We start from the raw sequence: 17,125 nt of genomic DNA on the forward strand, positions 1-17,125 counted from the left end.
GCATCCAGATGGGTCTTGAATCTCTCCAGAGGAGACTCCACACCCCCTGGGCAGCCTGTCCCAGGGCTCCCTCACCCTCACTATGAAAAAGTTTTTCCCCATGTTGCTGCGGAACTTCCCATGTTCGAACTTGCAGCCATTGCCCCTTGTCCTGTCCCCACAGAGCACTGAAAAGGGGCTGGCTGATTCCCCCTGCATCAGATAATTATAAACTTTAATTAGGTCCCCCCTTAGTCTTCTCTTCTCAAGGCTGAACAGTCCCAACTTACTCAGCCTTTCCTCATAGGAACAGTGAGACCACATCAAGGGCCTTCCCAGCACCACATCCAGCACACCAGGTGCTGGGAGACACCCATGGGTTGGGTCAGTCTCAGAGGCTGGCACTGGTCCCCATGGAGCACCCGCAGCATGCCCGGGACAGCCCCCGGGAACAGCTCAGACCCATCACTGCAGCATCCTCTGCCCAAGCCAAGGAAACCCCAGCCTGTTCATCACCAGTACCTGCTGAGACACAGAGACACGTCCCAGCAGCAGGAGGGGAAGGGCGATGGGTGCTGCCTGGGTGCTGGCAGTGTCTTCTTTTACAAGCCCATACAACACAACCAACCCGCTGCCGCTCCAGCACTGGGTTTTGGGCTGGCAGCTTCGCTAACCCCGTTTCTGGGAATAACTCAGGACAAACCTCATTTTCTGCATTAAAAAAGTATATTTCAGACAACTTTTTTTTTTTTTTTCCTCATAATATGACAAAGCACATGTAAATCTGCAATATCTTAAACTCCTGACTAGACTAAGCGTTGTGTCTGCATGTACCAGCCTCCCGTCGCAGGCGCTGGCGTGTCTGACGTGACCCCCCTGCCTGCAACGCCCGCTGAGCCTCTTTGTTCTTCCTTCCCACGGGTGTATCCCACAAGGGAACTTGCACCCTCAGGATCGGTGTGAAAATATACCCAACTATTTACACGATTCAACGGAGGGACGAGACTGACAGGAGCCGCCAGCTCCATGTCCTAACACACGGACGGGTATTTAGGCCACAGGTTTAAAGAAGAGAGGAAACAAAAAGGTGAGGGCAGCAGAGACAACACGAGTTGCTTGGAATCGGAACTTAAATCAAACGGGCCCAATTTAAAGACCTAGATTAATCCCTGCAGGTACTGTTTCGACTTGCACACGCAGTACGTCAAAGACACGAAGCGATTTTGGTAAACGTCCTCTGAAGTTTAGAAGAATCCCGTTGTGATTGGCATGTTCATTTGTTTACTATTTAATAGCAAAATCCAAGGGGCAGATGAGAGTGAGGTGTGGTGAGGATCCTTCAACTCCTCTTCTCAAAAAGGACGGCGTGTCCTTAACGCACTCCCCCCCGTCTGCTGTTGGAACACATCGATAGTGTCTTCATCTTCCATCTCCAGCTGTCAGAGACAAGGGAAAGGCTTGAAACACACCACCTCACAGCGACAAAAGCACTGAGCTCTCTACTCCTAACTGGTACCAGGGTGCTCAACTGATTTTAATTCATTAATGCCCGAAACACTCTCTGTCTGTCACGCTGGAGCAGGTGGTCTGTCGGCTCTCCAACCGGAGCACTGCACACACCGAAACAGGCGTCAGCAGCACGCTCCTCGCCCACTGCAAACTCATTCCTCTACAACAGGTTGCCCACAGAATCATAGAATCATAGAATGGTCTGGGTTGGAAGGGACCCCAAGGATCACAGAGCTCCAACCCCCCTGCCACAGGCAGGGACACCAACCTCCAGGCCTGGAGCTACACAAGGCTGCCCAGGGCCCCATCCAACCTGGCCTTGAACACCTCCAGGGACGGGGCATCCACCCCCTCTCTGGGCAGCCTGTTCCAGCCCCTCACCACTCTTTCTGTAAAAGACTTCCCCCTAATATCTAATCTAAACCTTCCCTCCTTTAGCTTTAGTCCATTCCCCCTTGTCCTGCCATTATCTGCTCTTTTAAAAAGTCGAATCCCCTCCTGCCTATAAGCTCCCTTCAGGTACTGGAAGGCTGCAGTGAGGTCCCCCCGCAGCCTTCTCTTCTCCAGGCTGAACAAGCCCAGTTCCCTCCGCCTCTCTTTGTAGGGCAGGTGCTCCAGCCCTCTAATCATCCTTGTGGCCCTCCTCTGAACCCTCTTCAACAGTTCCACATCCTTCTTGTATTGGGGGCCCCAGACCTGGACACAGTACTCCAGCTGGGGCCTCACGAGGGCAGAGTAGAGAGGGACAATCGCCCAGCCACGTGTCTGCTCTGTTCCTCAGCTGGGGAGAAAATTCCCCCCAGCCCCAGCACTGCTGACATCACAGCTTCAGCACCAGCTCCCAAGGGGCTGAGGCAGGAGGAGGACAGAGCTGAAAATGCTGGTGCTTGCCAGGGGTCCTTTCCACACCAGCCCCCCGGTGCCAGCTCGTTCAGCACCCGGGTTCCTCCACATTCCTCTCCTCCTCCCCCCCCAGCAGCAAAACCATTCACAGAGGAGGAAAAAAAAATAACAATTAAAATCCCCATCTTAGAGAAACTATTTGGGAGGCGTTAAAACTTAACAGCAACGACTTCAGAACCACTTTATCACTCTGATTGCAACCCCCTCTGACCCGCACGCAGCGACTGGGGGTAGAGGTGTCTCCTCCTACCTGTGCAGGTGTGTCTGTTTCATTGATCGGCTGCCCATCGAATCTGAATCTGATCTGCCTCATCGACAAGCCCTGCAAATTTAAAGTCATTAACGTGAGAAACCAGGGGTTTTGCTTCCAAATCCAAACAAAAGGTTCAGGGATTTACTGCCAAGAACAGGTATTAATAAAATTAAGGCTGGAAAGAGTTAATCAGGCAGGAAACTGAGCGCCCCCACCACGCTCTGTGAATCAAGGAAGTGGAGCTGTTAGGGTGACATCCCGCTGCACCGCTGTCACAGCAAGGACTCCCTAGGGGACTCAGGTGTGGGGCTGGCACCACTGCTGTCACAGCAAGGACTCCCTAGGGGACTCAGGTGTGGGGCTGGCACCACTGCTGTCACAGCAAGGACTCCCTAGGGGACTCAGGTGTGGGGCTGGCACCACTGCTGTCACAGCAAGGACTCCCTAGGGGACTCAGGTGTGGGGCTGGCATCACCACTGTCACAGCAAGGACTCCACAGGGGACGCAGGTGTGGGGCTGGCACCACTGCTGTCACAGCAAGGATTCCCCAGGGGACGCAGGTGTGGGGCTGGCACCACTGCTGTCACAGCAAGGACTCCCCAGGGGACTCAGGTGTGGGGCTGACACCCGGCTCTGCTCCTGTTCTGCAAGGCACAAACACCAAAAGCTCATTTCCGAGGGTCGTTTCAGAAGAGATCAGTCAACACACCAGGCTACAAAGCCTCAGGGGGCATGTCAGGAAGGGGTGGCAGTTGCTTCCCATGCAGGCAGGGAGCAGTGGTGGGTGAAGCTGACTTCAAGGAAAACCCATCAGCACCAACAACCCACAGAGCAGTTTCCTCTCATGCTACACATCTGCTCCCAGGCCTCCACCTTGGTGGTTCCTTTTTTCACCAGGAGCTGAAGGCGACCATTAACAGAGGAACAAAGAACTTGCAGGGCTCCATTCCTCCTTGCAAATTCTTCTTTTCAGGAACATGCCAGGGTTTGACATGAGTTAAGGCTGCCCTTAAAACCCGAGTGGAATTAATGACTAAGTCCTGTTTTGACAGGTGGCGTTTATTCCCTGCCTCAGGGATCGAGGTCTTTGCTTCTCCTTCGAAATCCCCACGTGATTCCCACTCCCAGCCAGAGCCAAACACAATTAACTCCCCACACATCTCTAAAGGCCCAACAGGTTCAGTTCTCCTTCCTGAGAGGTGCTTTGCTGCATCGGGCACGGGACAGTTTTGAGTACACCAAAAAAAGGATCCCACAAGTTATACACAAGGGGAAACACCAGCAAACAAAGATCCAAAGTGGCTTCTGAAAGCCGTTTGCATCCCCACAGGCTCAGGCACTGGGCTGGGGGGATAAATCCCTCCCCAGTTTAGCTGAGGGTGGCACAGGAAGAGTGGAGGGGGAAAAAAACCTGGCTGCAAACAAAGTCATGGCACGGGAGCAATCTTTTGGCAGGCCTTTTTCCAACAAAGAATGCACACTGTATAAAGCTGATAAAAACTTTTTATGGATGAGAACTAGGAAAGTAAAATTTGAGAGGGAGTTGGTCTCAGAGCCAGGATCTGAACTGGAGAAATGCTAGTAATGCCGTCATGGGACGTTTTTAGGAGCACCTAGCAAGGAAGGGGCAATTTTCATTAACCCCAGAGGAAAAAGTATCTCGACATTTCCCAGCTGACAGCATCCTGAGACTGCTGACACTCAACCCCCACGCCCCACTATGCTCAATGTTTGGGGAAAAAAAGCGGCAGCAGGGTTCCTGTTTCCCCTGGGAAGGAGGCAGAGCCGGGGTCTGTCCCCTGGACTGGGAAGGTGGCAGAGCCGGGGTCTGTCTGTATCCCCCAGGAAGGTGGCAGAGCTGGAGTCTGTCTGTATCCCCCAGGAAGGTGGCAGAGCCGGGGTCTGTCCCCTGGACCAGGAAGGTGGCAGAGCCAGGGTCTGTCTGCATCCCCCAGGAAGGTGGCAGAGCCAGGGTCTGTCCCCTGGCCCGGGAAGGTGGCAGAGACGGGGTCTGTCTGCATCCCCTGGGAATGAGGCAGAGCCAGGGTCTGCCCACAACCCCTGGGGAAGGTGGCAGAGCCGGGACCTGTCCCCTGGCCCGGGAAGGTGGCGGGGCCGGGGTCTGTCCCCTGGCCCGGGAAGGAGGCAGAGCTGGGGTCTGTCCCCTGGACCAGGAAGGTGGCAGAGCCAGGGTCTGTCTGCATTCCCCAGGAAGGGGGCAGAGCTGGGGTCTGTCCCCTGGCCCGGGAAGGCGGTGGGTCCGGGGCTCCTACCTGCCGCTCGCAGTAGGCCTTCATCAGCTTGCTGAGCGGGGTGTGCCGCTTGATTTTGAACTGCACCACGGAGCCGTCCTGCCCCGCCACTTTCAGGTTGATGTGATCGTTTTCCGTTTTCACGCTTTCCTGAGGGGGAAAACCGGGAGGGCAGCGGCGCGTTCAGAGCCCGGCACGGGCGGGGGCTGGGCGGGCTGCCCCGGCCCCCCCGCCCCTTCCTCCTCCTCCTCCTCCTCCTCCCCCCTCCCCGTCCCGCCGCGCCTCAGCCCGGCCCGGCCCGGCCCACCCGCCATCTTGGCCGCCGCACGCCGCCGGGGCGGGGCCCCACCGGCAGCCCTGCCCCGGGACCCGGCGGAGCGGCCTCTCCCCTTTGCCCTCCTCCCGACCTCGCCGCCTCATCCCCCCCTCCCCGGACCCCACCGCGCCGCGCCGAGCCCGGGCCCCCGCCGCACTTTTACCTTGGGCTTCTCCTCCGACATGGCGGCGGGGACGGGGCGGGGGGCGGGGGCGCGGGGGAGGGCACGGCGCGCGCGCGCGCGCTGAGGGGGGGCGGCCCGCGCGCTCGGCTCCCGGCTGGGCTCCCGCCGCCGCCGCCGCCGCCTGCCGCCCGCGAGAGCGCGCGCGCCTCGAGCCCGCCTCCCGCCCGGCCGCTGCGCCGGCCGCCTCGGGCTCCCATTGGCCGTCCCGTCCCGCCCGGGGTCACGTGAGAGGCGGCCCGCAGCGGCGGCCGGGCGGGAGGAGACGGCTCTGGAAAGTGCGTCACGGCGAGCCGGAAGCGCCGCCGGCGGCTGGGCGGGGACAAGGGGAAGGCGGGGGCAAGGCCGGGGCGGGGCCGGGGGCAACCGGATCCCCGCCGAGCCGCCAGGGGCCGCCCGGGGCCTCCCCTCCCCTCCCCTCGCCTCCCCTCCCCGGCCTGGCCTGGCCTGGCCCCGGGGGCAGCACCGGAGGCCTTCCAGCTCCACGGTGCGGCCCGGCCCGGCCCCCGGAGCTGTGAAGGGGCAGGAGAGCAGCGCTGCTGAGGAGGAGCGGAGCCCCCAGGCTGGTGCGGGGGGGCAGGGTCCTCAGACCCCCCAGTGTCGTGTCCCCCCCCCCCCCCCGCCATGGGCAGGGACACCCCGTATCAGCCCAGCACCCAGAGGGTTCATTCCAGAGGAGCCCAGAGGGCCCCAGCCGCCCTGCTCAGACACAGAGTGGGGGCAGGCAGCACACGTGGCCCCCTGAGCCCGGCTCTTCCTCCCGGGCCCTCTGCAGCCATGAGGGATCTTCGATGAGCCCTGTTGTGGAGGGGAGGGGAGCTGTGGGGTCTCACTGCTGCCGCCCCCTCAGCCTCGCGTAGGGATGGAGGCTGTGCTGCCGGTGGGCAGCCTGGCATGGCCGTCCCCCGGCATCAGGCAGTGGGTGGCCATCACAGGCTGCCAGCACATGGGGCTGGTGGCAGTGACAGCAGCCCAGTGCCACACGCAGACATAGCAGAAGCCATGCCCACACAGGGCCACGGCCGCTGGGGCTTGGAGGGGCTCCAGGCAGATGGGGGAGGCATCCCTGGGCTCTGCAGCCCCCAGTGCCTCCAGTTCCCTCCATGGCTGCTCACTGTCCTTGCTGTCCTGGACCTGGGTGTGTTTCAGGCGGGACTCCAAGGACAGGGTTCCTCTGGCAGGACTTGGTGGCTCCTCAGCCGCTGGCAGGTGACAAGGGCTGTGTGCTGCCGGCAGGACTCACTTGTTCGTGTGCTCTTCTCCTGCTGATACACATCATGGAATCACAGAGTCATTTAACACTCAGACCTTTCAGATTAGACAAGTCCTCTGAGATCATCAACGATGATCTTGCAGCTTCACCTGCACCAAGTACAGGGGAACGATCATCTCATGGGTGCATGACAGTTCCCTTGTAGAAGCACTGCCCCACAACTTGCACCCCATGGTCAAGAGGCTACAGAGCACGGCCCTCAGTCTAGGGCTGCTGGAGTCTAGGATTTGAGTGGTGGCTTGGCAGCCAAGCATGTCCTCATCTTGTCCTCAGTGCATGGTTATGCTCCATCCCGGCAGTGACATGCTAGCCCAGGTACCCCAGCAGCAGGAGGACAGAGCCTGTAACAAGTGGGGCCCCACCAAGGTGAACCCGTTGCAGGGGTACCCCCTGCCTGCTGGTTTTGGAGGCACCACCCATTAGTGCTGGGAGCACAGCCAGGGGGAGGGCTGAGGTAGCCCAAAGGGATTACACTGGTCCCAGTCCCCAGGGCAGGATGGGACCGAGGGCCCATTGCAGGGCTACAGGCAGCTCTCACAACTTCATAGTCCAGCACCAGCTGCCCACGTACATTTTCCTTAAGCCAAGCTCCCAGGGGGTCCCCCATACCTTTGGTTGGCAGGGGAAGTAGCCCTCCCCCCCTCAGCCAGCGTACCCATAAAACACAAGGCCCAACCCACCATCTTGATCAGCATTTTCACTTCCCCTGGGCTCCACACTTCCTTCCTCCTGTGCACAGGCAGCGTGTGCAATGAGCTCCAAACCAAAGGCAGGGCCCTGGGGACTCCAATAAAGCATCACCTCCCAGCCACTCGTGGCCAGGTGAGATGCTCTCCCCACCTCCCAAAGCTCTTCGCTGGCAGCATCAAGATGCAGCCCCTGCCCAACAGACCACACCAAGGGAGAGCACCCAGGAGAGCTCAGCAGCCTGACCTTACTGCTCCAGCTCTCCTCCCAGCACCTCCCTCACAGCTGGTTTAGCTTCCCAAGGCCATCAGCCTAGCAATGCAGATGGAATCTTTCTGGCAAGCCCACAGAAATGCTACTGTTTGTGGCCCAGAACAAGTCACCCTACCTGGCAGAAGGCAATAGTTGGCTCTTCTTAGACCAAACGACCAAGGAAGGTGTATGGCTTGCATGCAGGGTGCTCTGATACTGCAAAGCATCAGTATCCTCAGCTCCACCTCTCAGCGCTGCCAACAGGTACCTGGCAGAATTCAACTCTCCCAGACTTGGGGTAGTAATCAAATCAGTTTAATATGCAATCAATGGTGTAAATGCATCTGAACCCTACAGCACTGCTGTCAGCCACGGCCATGGAGCCCAGGAGACCACCTTGTGAGAAAGGCACAGAGAGAGAGAGAGAGGTAGGAGATGGGGCACTGCCCCAGGGCAGTTGCCAGTGAGAATGTGCATATAGGACCTTCCTCCTGGAGGTGCCTGAGATAACCAGCAGCTTGTGCTTTCTGAAAGGAATGCTTGTGTGCTGGGACAGGAACAGGCAGCTGGAGCCACAGCCAAGGCCTCCTGCTGAGCAACAAGTCAAGAAGCTCTGGTGGGCTTCTGCCTATACTGAGAGGAAAAAGAGAAAGAGAAAGAGAAAGAAGCTCCTGGCTGTGCACGTGTGAGGGGCTTTGGTGAGGAAGGGGTGAGAGAGATGTGTAAGGCTGCTTCTGCCCTTGGCCAGGGCAAATGTTATTTGCATTGCTTTGGACCCCCCTTACCACCCCAGGGGTGAGTGAGAAGAAACATGTCATCCTCCAGCATTGTCACTGTGTCACTGCAACGCTCTGGAGCAAACAGAGGATCCAGCCTGGAGACAGCAGGGACTCCAAGGATTTAGTGCATCTTCTGTGGGACCTGGAAGCGGGAAGTGGCCCCAGGTTGGCTCCTCATGGTGGGGAAAGCATGTAGCCCTGTGGCTCTGCAGGGAGGCACTGCTCGCTGGGATGGGGAGTTCCAAGGGGTTAATTATCAAATTTTGCATAGGGGTTCTCTTCCTTGAAGAGGCCTAGAAGAGAAAAGAGAGACTTGTTCAGACAGCAGCTGCCACACTGGTCACAGCCAGCAAGAAACCAAGTTATCCATGACAACTTTGTGCTTCATCCAGCCTCCCAGAAGGGCTGTGGGACAGAAGACCTGCTCTGGCCTGGGTCACATGTGCACTCCACACCTCTGCACAAGAGGAGAGATCCTTTAGGAAGCTGGAGCTGATGGCAAACCCCTCTCCAGGGCGGTCCATACAGAGTCCAGCATGGCCAATGGTGCAGAGCAGCCCTTCTGCACACTCCTCCTGGGCTCAACAGCACAGAGCCCAGACCCAAAGTAAATTAGAACTGTTCCCTGCTGCTACATCCACAGACTGGAAGAAAGCAGAGCAGAGTGTGGGGCTAACTTCTGGGCCAGCCATGAGCCCCCCTGCCACTAGCAGCTGCTTTCCAAGCCCCAGCCCAACAGCATTGAGGAGGAACAGCCAGAAAGGACGTGGCTGCAAACTCTGTGGTTGGGCTGCAGCAAACCCGAGCCCTGGCATGGCAAGACAGTCCTGGAGCACAGCTCTTCCACCTCCACAAGGAGGGCTTCCCCCACTACAAGCTCCTTCAGGCACAGCTTTGCCTGCTCTCCATTCCCCCCTGGATCTCCCACCCAACCTGGACCCAGTGCAGACAGAGGAAGGGTCTCCAGCATTCCCTACAGACCCTTCCCAAAGCCAGGGACCAGCAGGCAGGAGCCTGACTGCTCCCTGCTCCACAGACCCCCCAGCAGCCACACCAAGGGACCCCTCCATCGGCACCAAGCAACTGGCTGCTCCCTGCTTCCCCCCACACAGTCCCACTCAGGCAGATCCCCACCTGCCCTGGGGTGGTGGGACTCACCCAAGGGCAAGTCCAGCCCCAGGAGGGGGGCTGTGCACTGCCAGCATCACAGGGTGCTGAGCCACCTCCCAGGGAACCGGAGGGAGGACCGGATCTGCTGTGCTCCTGCAGCTGTGGGCACCCAGGCTCCTGCTTCACCCCCACCCCAGGCTGCTGGGTCCCCAAACCCTCACTGCCCAACCACAGCAGCATCACAGCTGATGTTTTGGCTCCCAGCTTCTGCTTCTCCCCTCTCAGGGGGGAGAGGGCCCAGCAGCTTCTCCCACAGGGTGAGTCCTGGGGATGCAGGGCGCAGGGAGGGTTTAATGCTCCCCTGCCCCACGGGGGGCACACAGCACAACCCCAGCATCCCAGGGGCACCTAGAGCAGCTCCCATTGATGGGGGAAGCACAGACAGTGTTTTCCCTGCTGGGTAAGCCCCTCTGCAGCTGTACCCAGCGTAGGGAACAGTCACTGAGGCTGCTCCATGCACAGCTCAGCCTGAGGTGCTCACAGCAGCACCGTACCATATTTCCTTCGGATTTCATCGTGCCGTGATTTCATCTCTGCTCTCCTGCAAGAAGCAAACAGAAAGACCATGTCTCAGTACCTGGCCATTTAAGACCAAGCAAGAGGAGCTCCTTGCTTCCTCCCAACCTAGGGAGCTCCAGGCTGCCAGGTTTGCTCAGCACATATCCAGCCCCTGCCCACCTCCCCAAGGCACTGGGAGCCCACACGTGTCAGCAGCCCTTGGAGTCAGACACACAACACCATCAGGATGCTGCATCAACGTGGCATCCCCAAAAGACGTTGCTCCTGAGGGTTACATTTGAGATGGGGTTGAAGCAGCCACTGAACACCCGTGCCAAGCCCCACGTGCCTCCTGGCATCACACCTGGCAGTACAGACAGGAGCCAAATCCTGCTGCAGCCTGAGGCAGTGCCCCTGGCTCCCGCGCAGGGGCAGCAGGGCAACCTCACCTCTCCTCCTGCCGCACCCGCCTCTTCTCCCGCTCCCTGGCTGCTCTCTCATCATCCTTGTCAGGCCTGGCAGACAGAAGAGCCTGTTAGCAACACTCAGCACCCAGTTCTGCAACAGCACACGGTTGCATCTGAGCTACACCCAGCAAATAGGGGACACCCCCCACCACCCAATACTTGCTTTTGGCTCTTTTTCTTGCAACAGCAGCAGCAGCAGATGCCCAGCGTGATCAGGACTGTTCCTCCCACCACAGACATCGCAATGATCAGGGCTTCAAAGTTCACTAGAGGGTGTGACAAAACACATTTAGCACACAACTACGTGGCTGCCAAGACTTGCAGCAGTGACAGGCACACAGCCACTGTCCCCAGCGGCTCCAGTCACTGCACTGGTGACATGGAAAGTGAGACTGGCATCATTACCTACTGACCTCATTAGCAGATTAGAGGAACCTGCCTAAATTTACACTAATTGGTTGGTAATTAACACATCATCTACTCCTGGTCAAGCATATTCAACTTAGCATATTCTCATATTCATATTAGCCAGGGTGGGGGGTAAACTGCACATTCCTTTCTGAGGAGGGGTGTGTGGTTGTGATCTCCCCCTGCCACCTTTCCCTTTCCCCCAGTTTTATGTGGCCTTCATTCCTCTCTGGCCATTCCCCAGCTCTGGCATCTGCTGGGCTGGGAGGTTTCCTCTTTATCAACCTTTGGGCTCTTCTCCAAGGACACTTTTCAGCAGAGCGAGCCCTTTGTCAGTCCTTTGTCCCTTCCTCAGAAGCAGAGGTGTTAGGGAGGTGAGTTAGGACACGTCACCAGACATTAACCAGGGCCTGAGCAGCACCCAGATGCATTTCTGTCCCTGCCAAGTAGGACATTCTGCTTTATAGGCATCAGCACTGCATACATCTATAGGTACAGATCTACACAGCACCAGGGTGTTAGCTGGCTCAGCACAGCAGTGCTGACATAGTGCTGGGTTACTGGCTGCCAGGAAAGGCAGGAACAAACGCACTTGGGTCAAACTCCTCCTCCAGAGCTGTCTTAATGGCCAAGCCAGGGGAACAGCAACCCACCCAGGGGATAATAAACCAGCTCCAGTGCTGAGGAGCAACCTCTGACAGAGCAGCCACAAGTGGCAGGGGACTGACTGCCCCAAGGAGCCAGCCTGAGGAGTCCCCCGGGGTGAGACGGCAGCAGGCCTGAGGCACACACGGCTGCTGGCAGCCCTGGGGAGAGCCTGGATCCATCAGGCCTCCTCAGCTTGGGGCCAGCAGTGCTGCTGAGGTGGCTGAAGGCAGAGGGCTGCTTCATGCACCCCACCGCCACGTTGCCCAGGGCTCAGGGGGTCTGCTCGCCGGTGTGCAGTGGAAAACCCACTGGGAGGTGGTGGGAAGCAGCAGCCTCGAGCCCCGGCCCCAGGGTGGCAGTCATCCTCCTCGGGGCCAGCAGAGACACCAGCCAAAGCCGACCTAGCTGGACGTCACCTGAAATCCTTTGCAGCACAGGCAGGTTTCTTCTGGTGTGATTCAGACTGGTCAGAGACCTGGCCCTGCTCCTGTAGGAGCCACTTCCCACCCAGCAGCCGACTGACACAGGGCCCAACGCGCATGAGCATCCCCAGAGTGCTGCTGATCCCTTCTCCACACAGCCCCACAGAAACCCCCACACCACACAAGGTGCGTTCCAGAAGATGCCAGCTGTCCCCTCACTGCAGGGCCCTGGGGGTTGGAGCCCATCAGGCTGCTCCAGGCTGAGCCAACTCCCCCACTCAGGTTGCTTTCAAAGCCTCCAGCTCCTGAGACTGGCTCCTGCGGGCAGCACGTCCAGCTCCTGCTCCCAGTGGAGTTTCACTGCTGCCAACTGTGCTGTCATACTTCAGCCCTCTCCAGTCTCCCTTGCAAGGATCATGGCTCCATCCAGCAGCCTCCCAGCAGCAGGGAGGTCTGCAGGTTCCCAGAAAGGCTTTGAGTGAGATGACATGTGTGACCCAAGTGTGCACAGTGCTGTCTTGCCTCAGAGCTACACAAAGCTTTCACTGGCTGCACAGCAACACGAGTCATGCAGGGCACTGCCACGAGCCAGGGGGGCTCTTTGGCTCAAGAGTTTCTCCACCAGCACCCACCTGGTGCATGTGAAACCTCATCTTTAGGGGCAACCCTGGGGTTCAGAGCCCCAACTCCTGTCCCTGGCAGAGTACCAGGCACTCATCTGCCTGAAGATAAAGGCTTAAGTCACGCACTCACCAAAAACAGAGACTCATTTAAGAGCTAATCCCCCACAGGACTAATCTCCTCCAAAGCCAGTTTTGCAAACTAAAGAATGCATTCTTCCATAAGGCAACCTTTTGTGCTGCTCCTCAGAGACAAACAAGTATTTCAAGGTTTCCCAAAAGCACACTGCAGTGCTCACAAAGAGGAGATTCTTCCTCCTCAAGGTTCACCAGTGGGTTTAGCTCTCTTGTGGGCAGGAAGAAAGCTCAGCCTCAAGCACAGATGATGTCAGGTGACAGTGGTGCAGCTCCAGGTTCCCTATGAAGGGGATGGGGAGAGAAATCAAGCCCCAGCTTGCTTCCAACCTCAGCACGCACCAAGCCTGGTCTAAACAAGACACTAATTTCTCCAGGAAACAGAGCACAGAGAGGGAGAAGCAGGCAGTGGTCAGCTGGAAAAAGCTCCCAAGGTGACCTGGCTGCACAGCTTGTGCAGGGCTGGTTTTGGAAGAAGGTGTTTTCCCAGCTGGGTGAGCGGCAAGCAGGACTGAGCCTCCAGAGAAGTCACCTCACTTCTGGCTCCAGAGCCCCCTGGGTCAGCAGCCCTGAGCAACAGTGCATGGGGTGCAGAGGAGAGCACCACCGAGGAGTCAGAGGCTAGTGTGTGGGCTCTGAGTACAGGAAAAGGGCCTCTGACCCCTACTCCCAGGTGCTAGCCACAAGCTGGAGCCTCCAGCACACCAAAGCATCAAGAGTATCTTTAGAGCAGCTAAAGCCTCACAGGTCCTTCTCACCAGAAGGCAGGCACTGCTCACACTCTGCTTCCTCTCCCACACTTCAGGAAGCTTGCAGAGCCCTGATTGACTTCAGCCTGTCATTGCTGCACCAGCAGCGAGACAAGGGGGGTAGGGGAAACCTCCCAGTGCCACCAGTGTGATGCACTTACCCCAGCAGACTCCCCAGCGCGCCGAGCGGAGCTCACAGAGGTCAGACGGGGGCAGGATTCTTCGGACGGGGTACTCCACGCACCTCCCGCTGCTGGCACACCACAGGCACTGGGAACCAGGCAGCACAGCGTTACTGGGGCATGGCCATACTGCCAGTGAGCCACACTGCTGCGTGCTCCCAGGGGCCAGGTACCACCCCACAGCCACGGGATGCTCAGGGGTAACAGCCAGGTGGCACCAGGCTCAGCCACAGCACCCGGCTCAGACGGTTTCTGGAGCAACTCAAGATGCTGAGGACCCTTCTCCTGACTCACACAATGGTTCTAATCACCAAATCCTTCAGGTTTATTCCCTGCACTGGTTTTGGGACAAGAAAGGTTTTGAGACAGCCACTCAGTTTGCTGATGAGCAGAGAAGGGGCTGTGCACACCCTCACCAGCCTCTCCCAGTCAGATGAGCTGCAGCAGCTTTGCACCCTCCTCTCCTGGTGGCCCCAACCCCCAACATCTTGTCTGGGTTGGTTTTGGTCAAACTGGTTCTGGCTAAATCAGCTGTGAGATCTGACTCAAGTTTGCTGATACCCGAGATAAGGCAGCATCCTGCATCCACCCAGTGTCACACACCCGCAGACCAGTGGAGGGGCAGCTTGACCAGCCAGTCCAACCCACTCAGCTCCATCACCCTGACACAGACAAGTGGCATCTGCAGCAGGACAAGGGCAGGGGAGCAGCCCCCACCTTCCAGGAGGGAAGCTGCTCCGTGACAGCCCCACAAAGCCCAGCATCACGAGGGGTTGGGAGTTCTACTGCTGCTACTTACCGTGACATTTTTCAGACACTCCTCACAGCTCCTGTTTGTGTACTGGTGACAATCTACAGGAGGGGAGAAAAAACCCAAAAACAGACACCTCAGCACTCTGAACAGCTTCTCAGTGGTTTAAAACTCTGGGATGCTCAGCACCTGCTCCTGCCCACTCCAGGAGGTGCTCGCTCCCATCCCACCAGCACCAACAGAGCACAATGCTGCTGCAGGAGCTGCCAGCTTCAGTGTCATGGCAGGAGGCCCCATTGCACCTGCCTTGCACACCCTGTCCCAAAGCCCTGAGCTGAAAGTTCCTTTCCCTATATCTTGTTTCTCCTGAAGTCTGAACATCTGGCCAGCAGCTGGAGGATGCTCCAGAGGGACCCCACGAGGACAAGCCTTGGGCAGGGTGTGCCGTCCTGTATCACCCGATGGAGCAGCTCATGCAAACAAGGCCCAAACAAGGAAGTTAGTACCAGGAAAACAGCAGCAGAGGAACACAAGGGGGGATATGCAGCTATAGTCCCCCTGCCCTGCTGCGTGTGAGGACCATACCCCGCCAGCACCAATGCATCCAAACCTTCCCTGAGCAGGAAATGCTCCAGGGAATGGGAGCGACACTGCAGCCAGAACCTGTGCCCACGTCCAGAACCTGTTTCCACCCCATTTGGCAGAGGAAGACCCCTGGTATATGGGTAGGGTCAGCTGTTGGCACCGGAGGATGATGACATCCCCAAGGGATGAAGGTCAGCAGGGCAGGGGGAATGGATGAGGTCTGAACACAGGACAAGGTGGCCCAATCCAGCCACCTTCCCAGGCGTGCCAGCAGCGCCAGTTTTTTGGGAAAGCCTTCCTATGGGATACTCACTGGCTGTCTCATGGCTGTGCATCCCCAGATCCTCAGGAAGAGTGGTTTGCCAGCCCTTAAGGATCAGCCATTTAAAACATCAAACCTTCAGCCTGTTTCACTGTGATTTTCTTAAAAACCTATCAAACCCAACCCAAACCAATCCTCCTGAGTGCTCACTAACTGGTGGAAGGATGATCACTGTTCTGCAGCACCTTAACGAGGCACAGAAGCAGTCCCAGAGGGGCTTGTTTTCCACACTCCCGAGCAGCAAAAGCCCTGTTCTCTCTCCAGCTGGCAGGAGCCCTCAGCTGTGACCCACTGTCAGCAGTCACATGCTCTGTGCAGCCCTCCAAACAACCCCGGGATTTATGAGCCGCGCTCAGATAAGGCTGTTTACACACCAGCCCGAGCCCGAGATTCAAGACTTTTAAACACTCTGGGAAGCTGCGTCTTCCCCATTTCTCCAGCTGCGGCCGGAAAAAGCACCACAGCGCCTGTGCTGCCCCGGAGGCCGTCAGCTTTGAGCCATGAACCAGCCCTCTTGCATCGCAGGAGGCCACCATGGTGGGCAAAAGGAGAGCCTGCGGTTGTACCCGGGATTCCTAACGATGCTCTGCTCTCCTGGGGTGCCCCCTCCCGCCCCACAGCTGGGGTTCAGCCCCGTCTCCAGGGCCCTGCAGCCCTTGGGATCAGGACTTTGTCCCTCTGCCTGATCTCAGGGCACCAGCTTGGGATCACGCGTGAAGCGGCACCGCGGCCGTCGGGGCACAGGGGCAGCGCTGGCTGTGCGGGTACCCGCGGCCGTCCGGGCACAGGGGCAGCGCTGGCTGTGCGGGTACCCGCGGCCGTCGGGGGCGGCTGCCCAGCGAGTGCCCTGCCCGGGACCCGGCCGAGCTCCCCGCACCGCTACCGCACGCTTGCCGGCAGCAGCTGGGAAAGGGCCGAGCAAACCCCCTCCTCCAGCACCCCCCGCAGACCTCGGAGCGGGTGCCGCGCCGGACCTGGACACCCTGCAGAGCTCCCAGTGAGGGCGGGACCTGCCCTCCCGGCTCCCACCGCCCGCCCCCAGCCCCACCAGGCACCAAGCCCCGGCCAGCCCCCACCCCGGCCCGCAGGAGCGGGGTGCAAAGCCCCGGCACAGCCTGGAGCGCTGGGTGCTCTGCGAGGACCGCTCCGCGCCCCATCCCTTGTGCCGGAGGAGGAAGGACCCAGCGGGGCCACCGACCGCGGGGCTCAGAGCCCCCGCGCCGGCCCGGCCCCCGCCAGCACCGCGCTTACCTCCCGCCACGTCCTGCGCGGCGGCGGCGGGCGGCGGCGGCAGCAGCAGCAGCAGCAGGGCCAGGGCGGCGCAGAACCGGAGCACCGGGGCCATGGCAGAGCCGGGCCGAGTGCCCGCCGCCGCCTAAGTAGGGCCGAGCGAGGGGGTGGGACGGGGGCGGCCCCGGCGGCGAGCGAGCGGCGGCGGGAGGGGGAAGGAGGAACGCGGGGGCAGAGGCGGGACGGTGCGGCCGGAGCCCGTCGGGGGGAGAAGCCGCCCACCCTGTCCCGCTCCCTCCGCCCTGCGCAGCCCCGGGCCCGGCCGCAGGAGGGGGCCAGACCCCCGCGGGAGGAGGAGCGGGGCGACGGAAGGCTGCGGGGCACCGGCCCCCCCCCCCGCCCCAGCAAAACCCTCCGGGTTTGGGGGTGTCAGCCCGCAAGGGGCAGCCCAGCCCTGCCCCTGCGCCCAGCGGCCCCCAAAGGGTTCCCGGATCCCCTTCCTCCCCCCTATATCGACCATTGGTGGTGTTGGTGTCGTTACTGGCAGTCAGCG

At 59.3% G+C, this 17,125-nt stretch overlaps 2 protein-coding genes across 2 annotated transcripts; both read right to left on the minus strand.

Moving 5' to 3' along the window:
* Window positions 1-692: 692 nt before the first annotated feature.
* On the minus strand, window positions 693-5,473 carry LOC311194190 (small ubiquitin-related modifier 3). The gene is made up of 4 exons (XM_084267216.1): window positions 5,377-5,473; window positions 4,919-5,047; window positions 2,642-2,713; window positions 693-1,415 (listed from the first exon to the last, which is right to left on the minus strand). The coding sequence occupies exons 1-4, from the start codon at window positions 5,395-5,397 to the stop codon at window positions 1,332-1,334; spliced, it is 306 nt and encodes a 101-aa protein (XP_084123342.1). The 5' UTR covers window positions 5,398-5,473; the 3' UTR covers window positions 693-1,331.
* Window positions 5,474-7,905: 2,432 nt separating this feature from the next.
* On the minus strand, window positions 7,906-16,687 carry PTTG1IP (PTTG1 interacting protein; the record flags this gene model as incomplete). Its single annotated transcript, XM_084267147.1, has 7 exons — window positions 7,906-8,678; window positions 10,050-10,096; window positions 10,503-10,568; window positions 10,684-10,786; window positions 13,664-13,772; window positions 14,484-14,536; window positions 16,594-16,687. The coding sequence occupies 7 exons, from the start codon at window positions 16,685-16,687 to the stop codon at window positions 8,635-8,637; spliced, it is 516 nt and encodes a 171-aa protein (XP_084123273.1). The 3' UTR covers window positions 7,906-8,634.
* Between the last annotated feature and the right edge of the window lie 438 nt (window positions 16,688-17,125).

The sequence above is a fragment of the Gallinula chloropus genome, assembly GCF_964237585.1.
Source record: "Gallinula chloropus genome assembly, chromosome: 8".
Classification (NCBI taxonomy): domain Eukaryota; kingdom Metazoa; phylum Chordata; class Aves; order Gruiformes; family Rallidae; genus Gallinula; species Gallinula chloropus.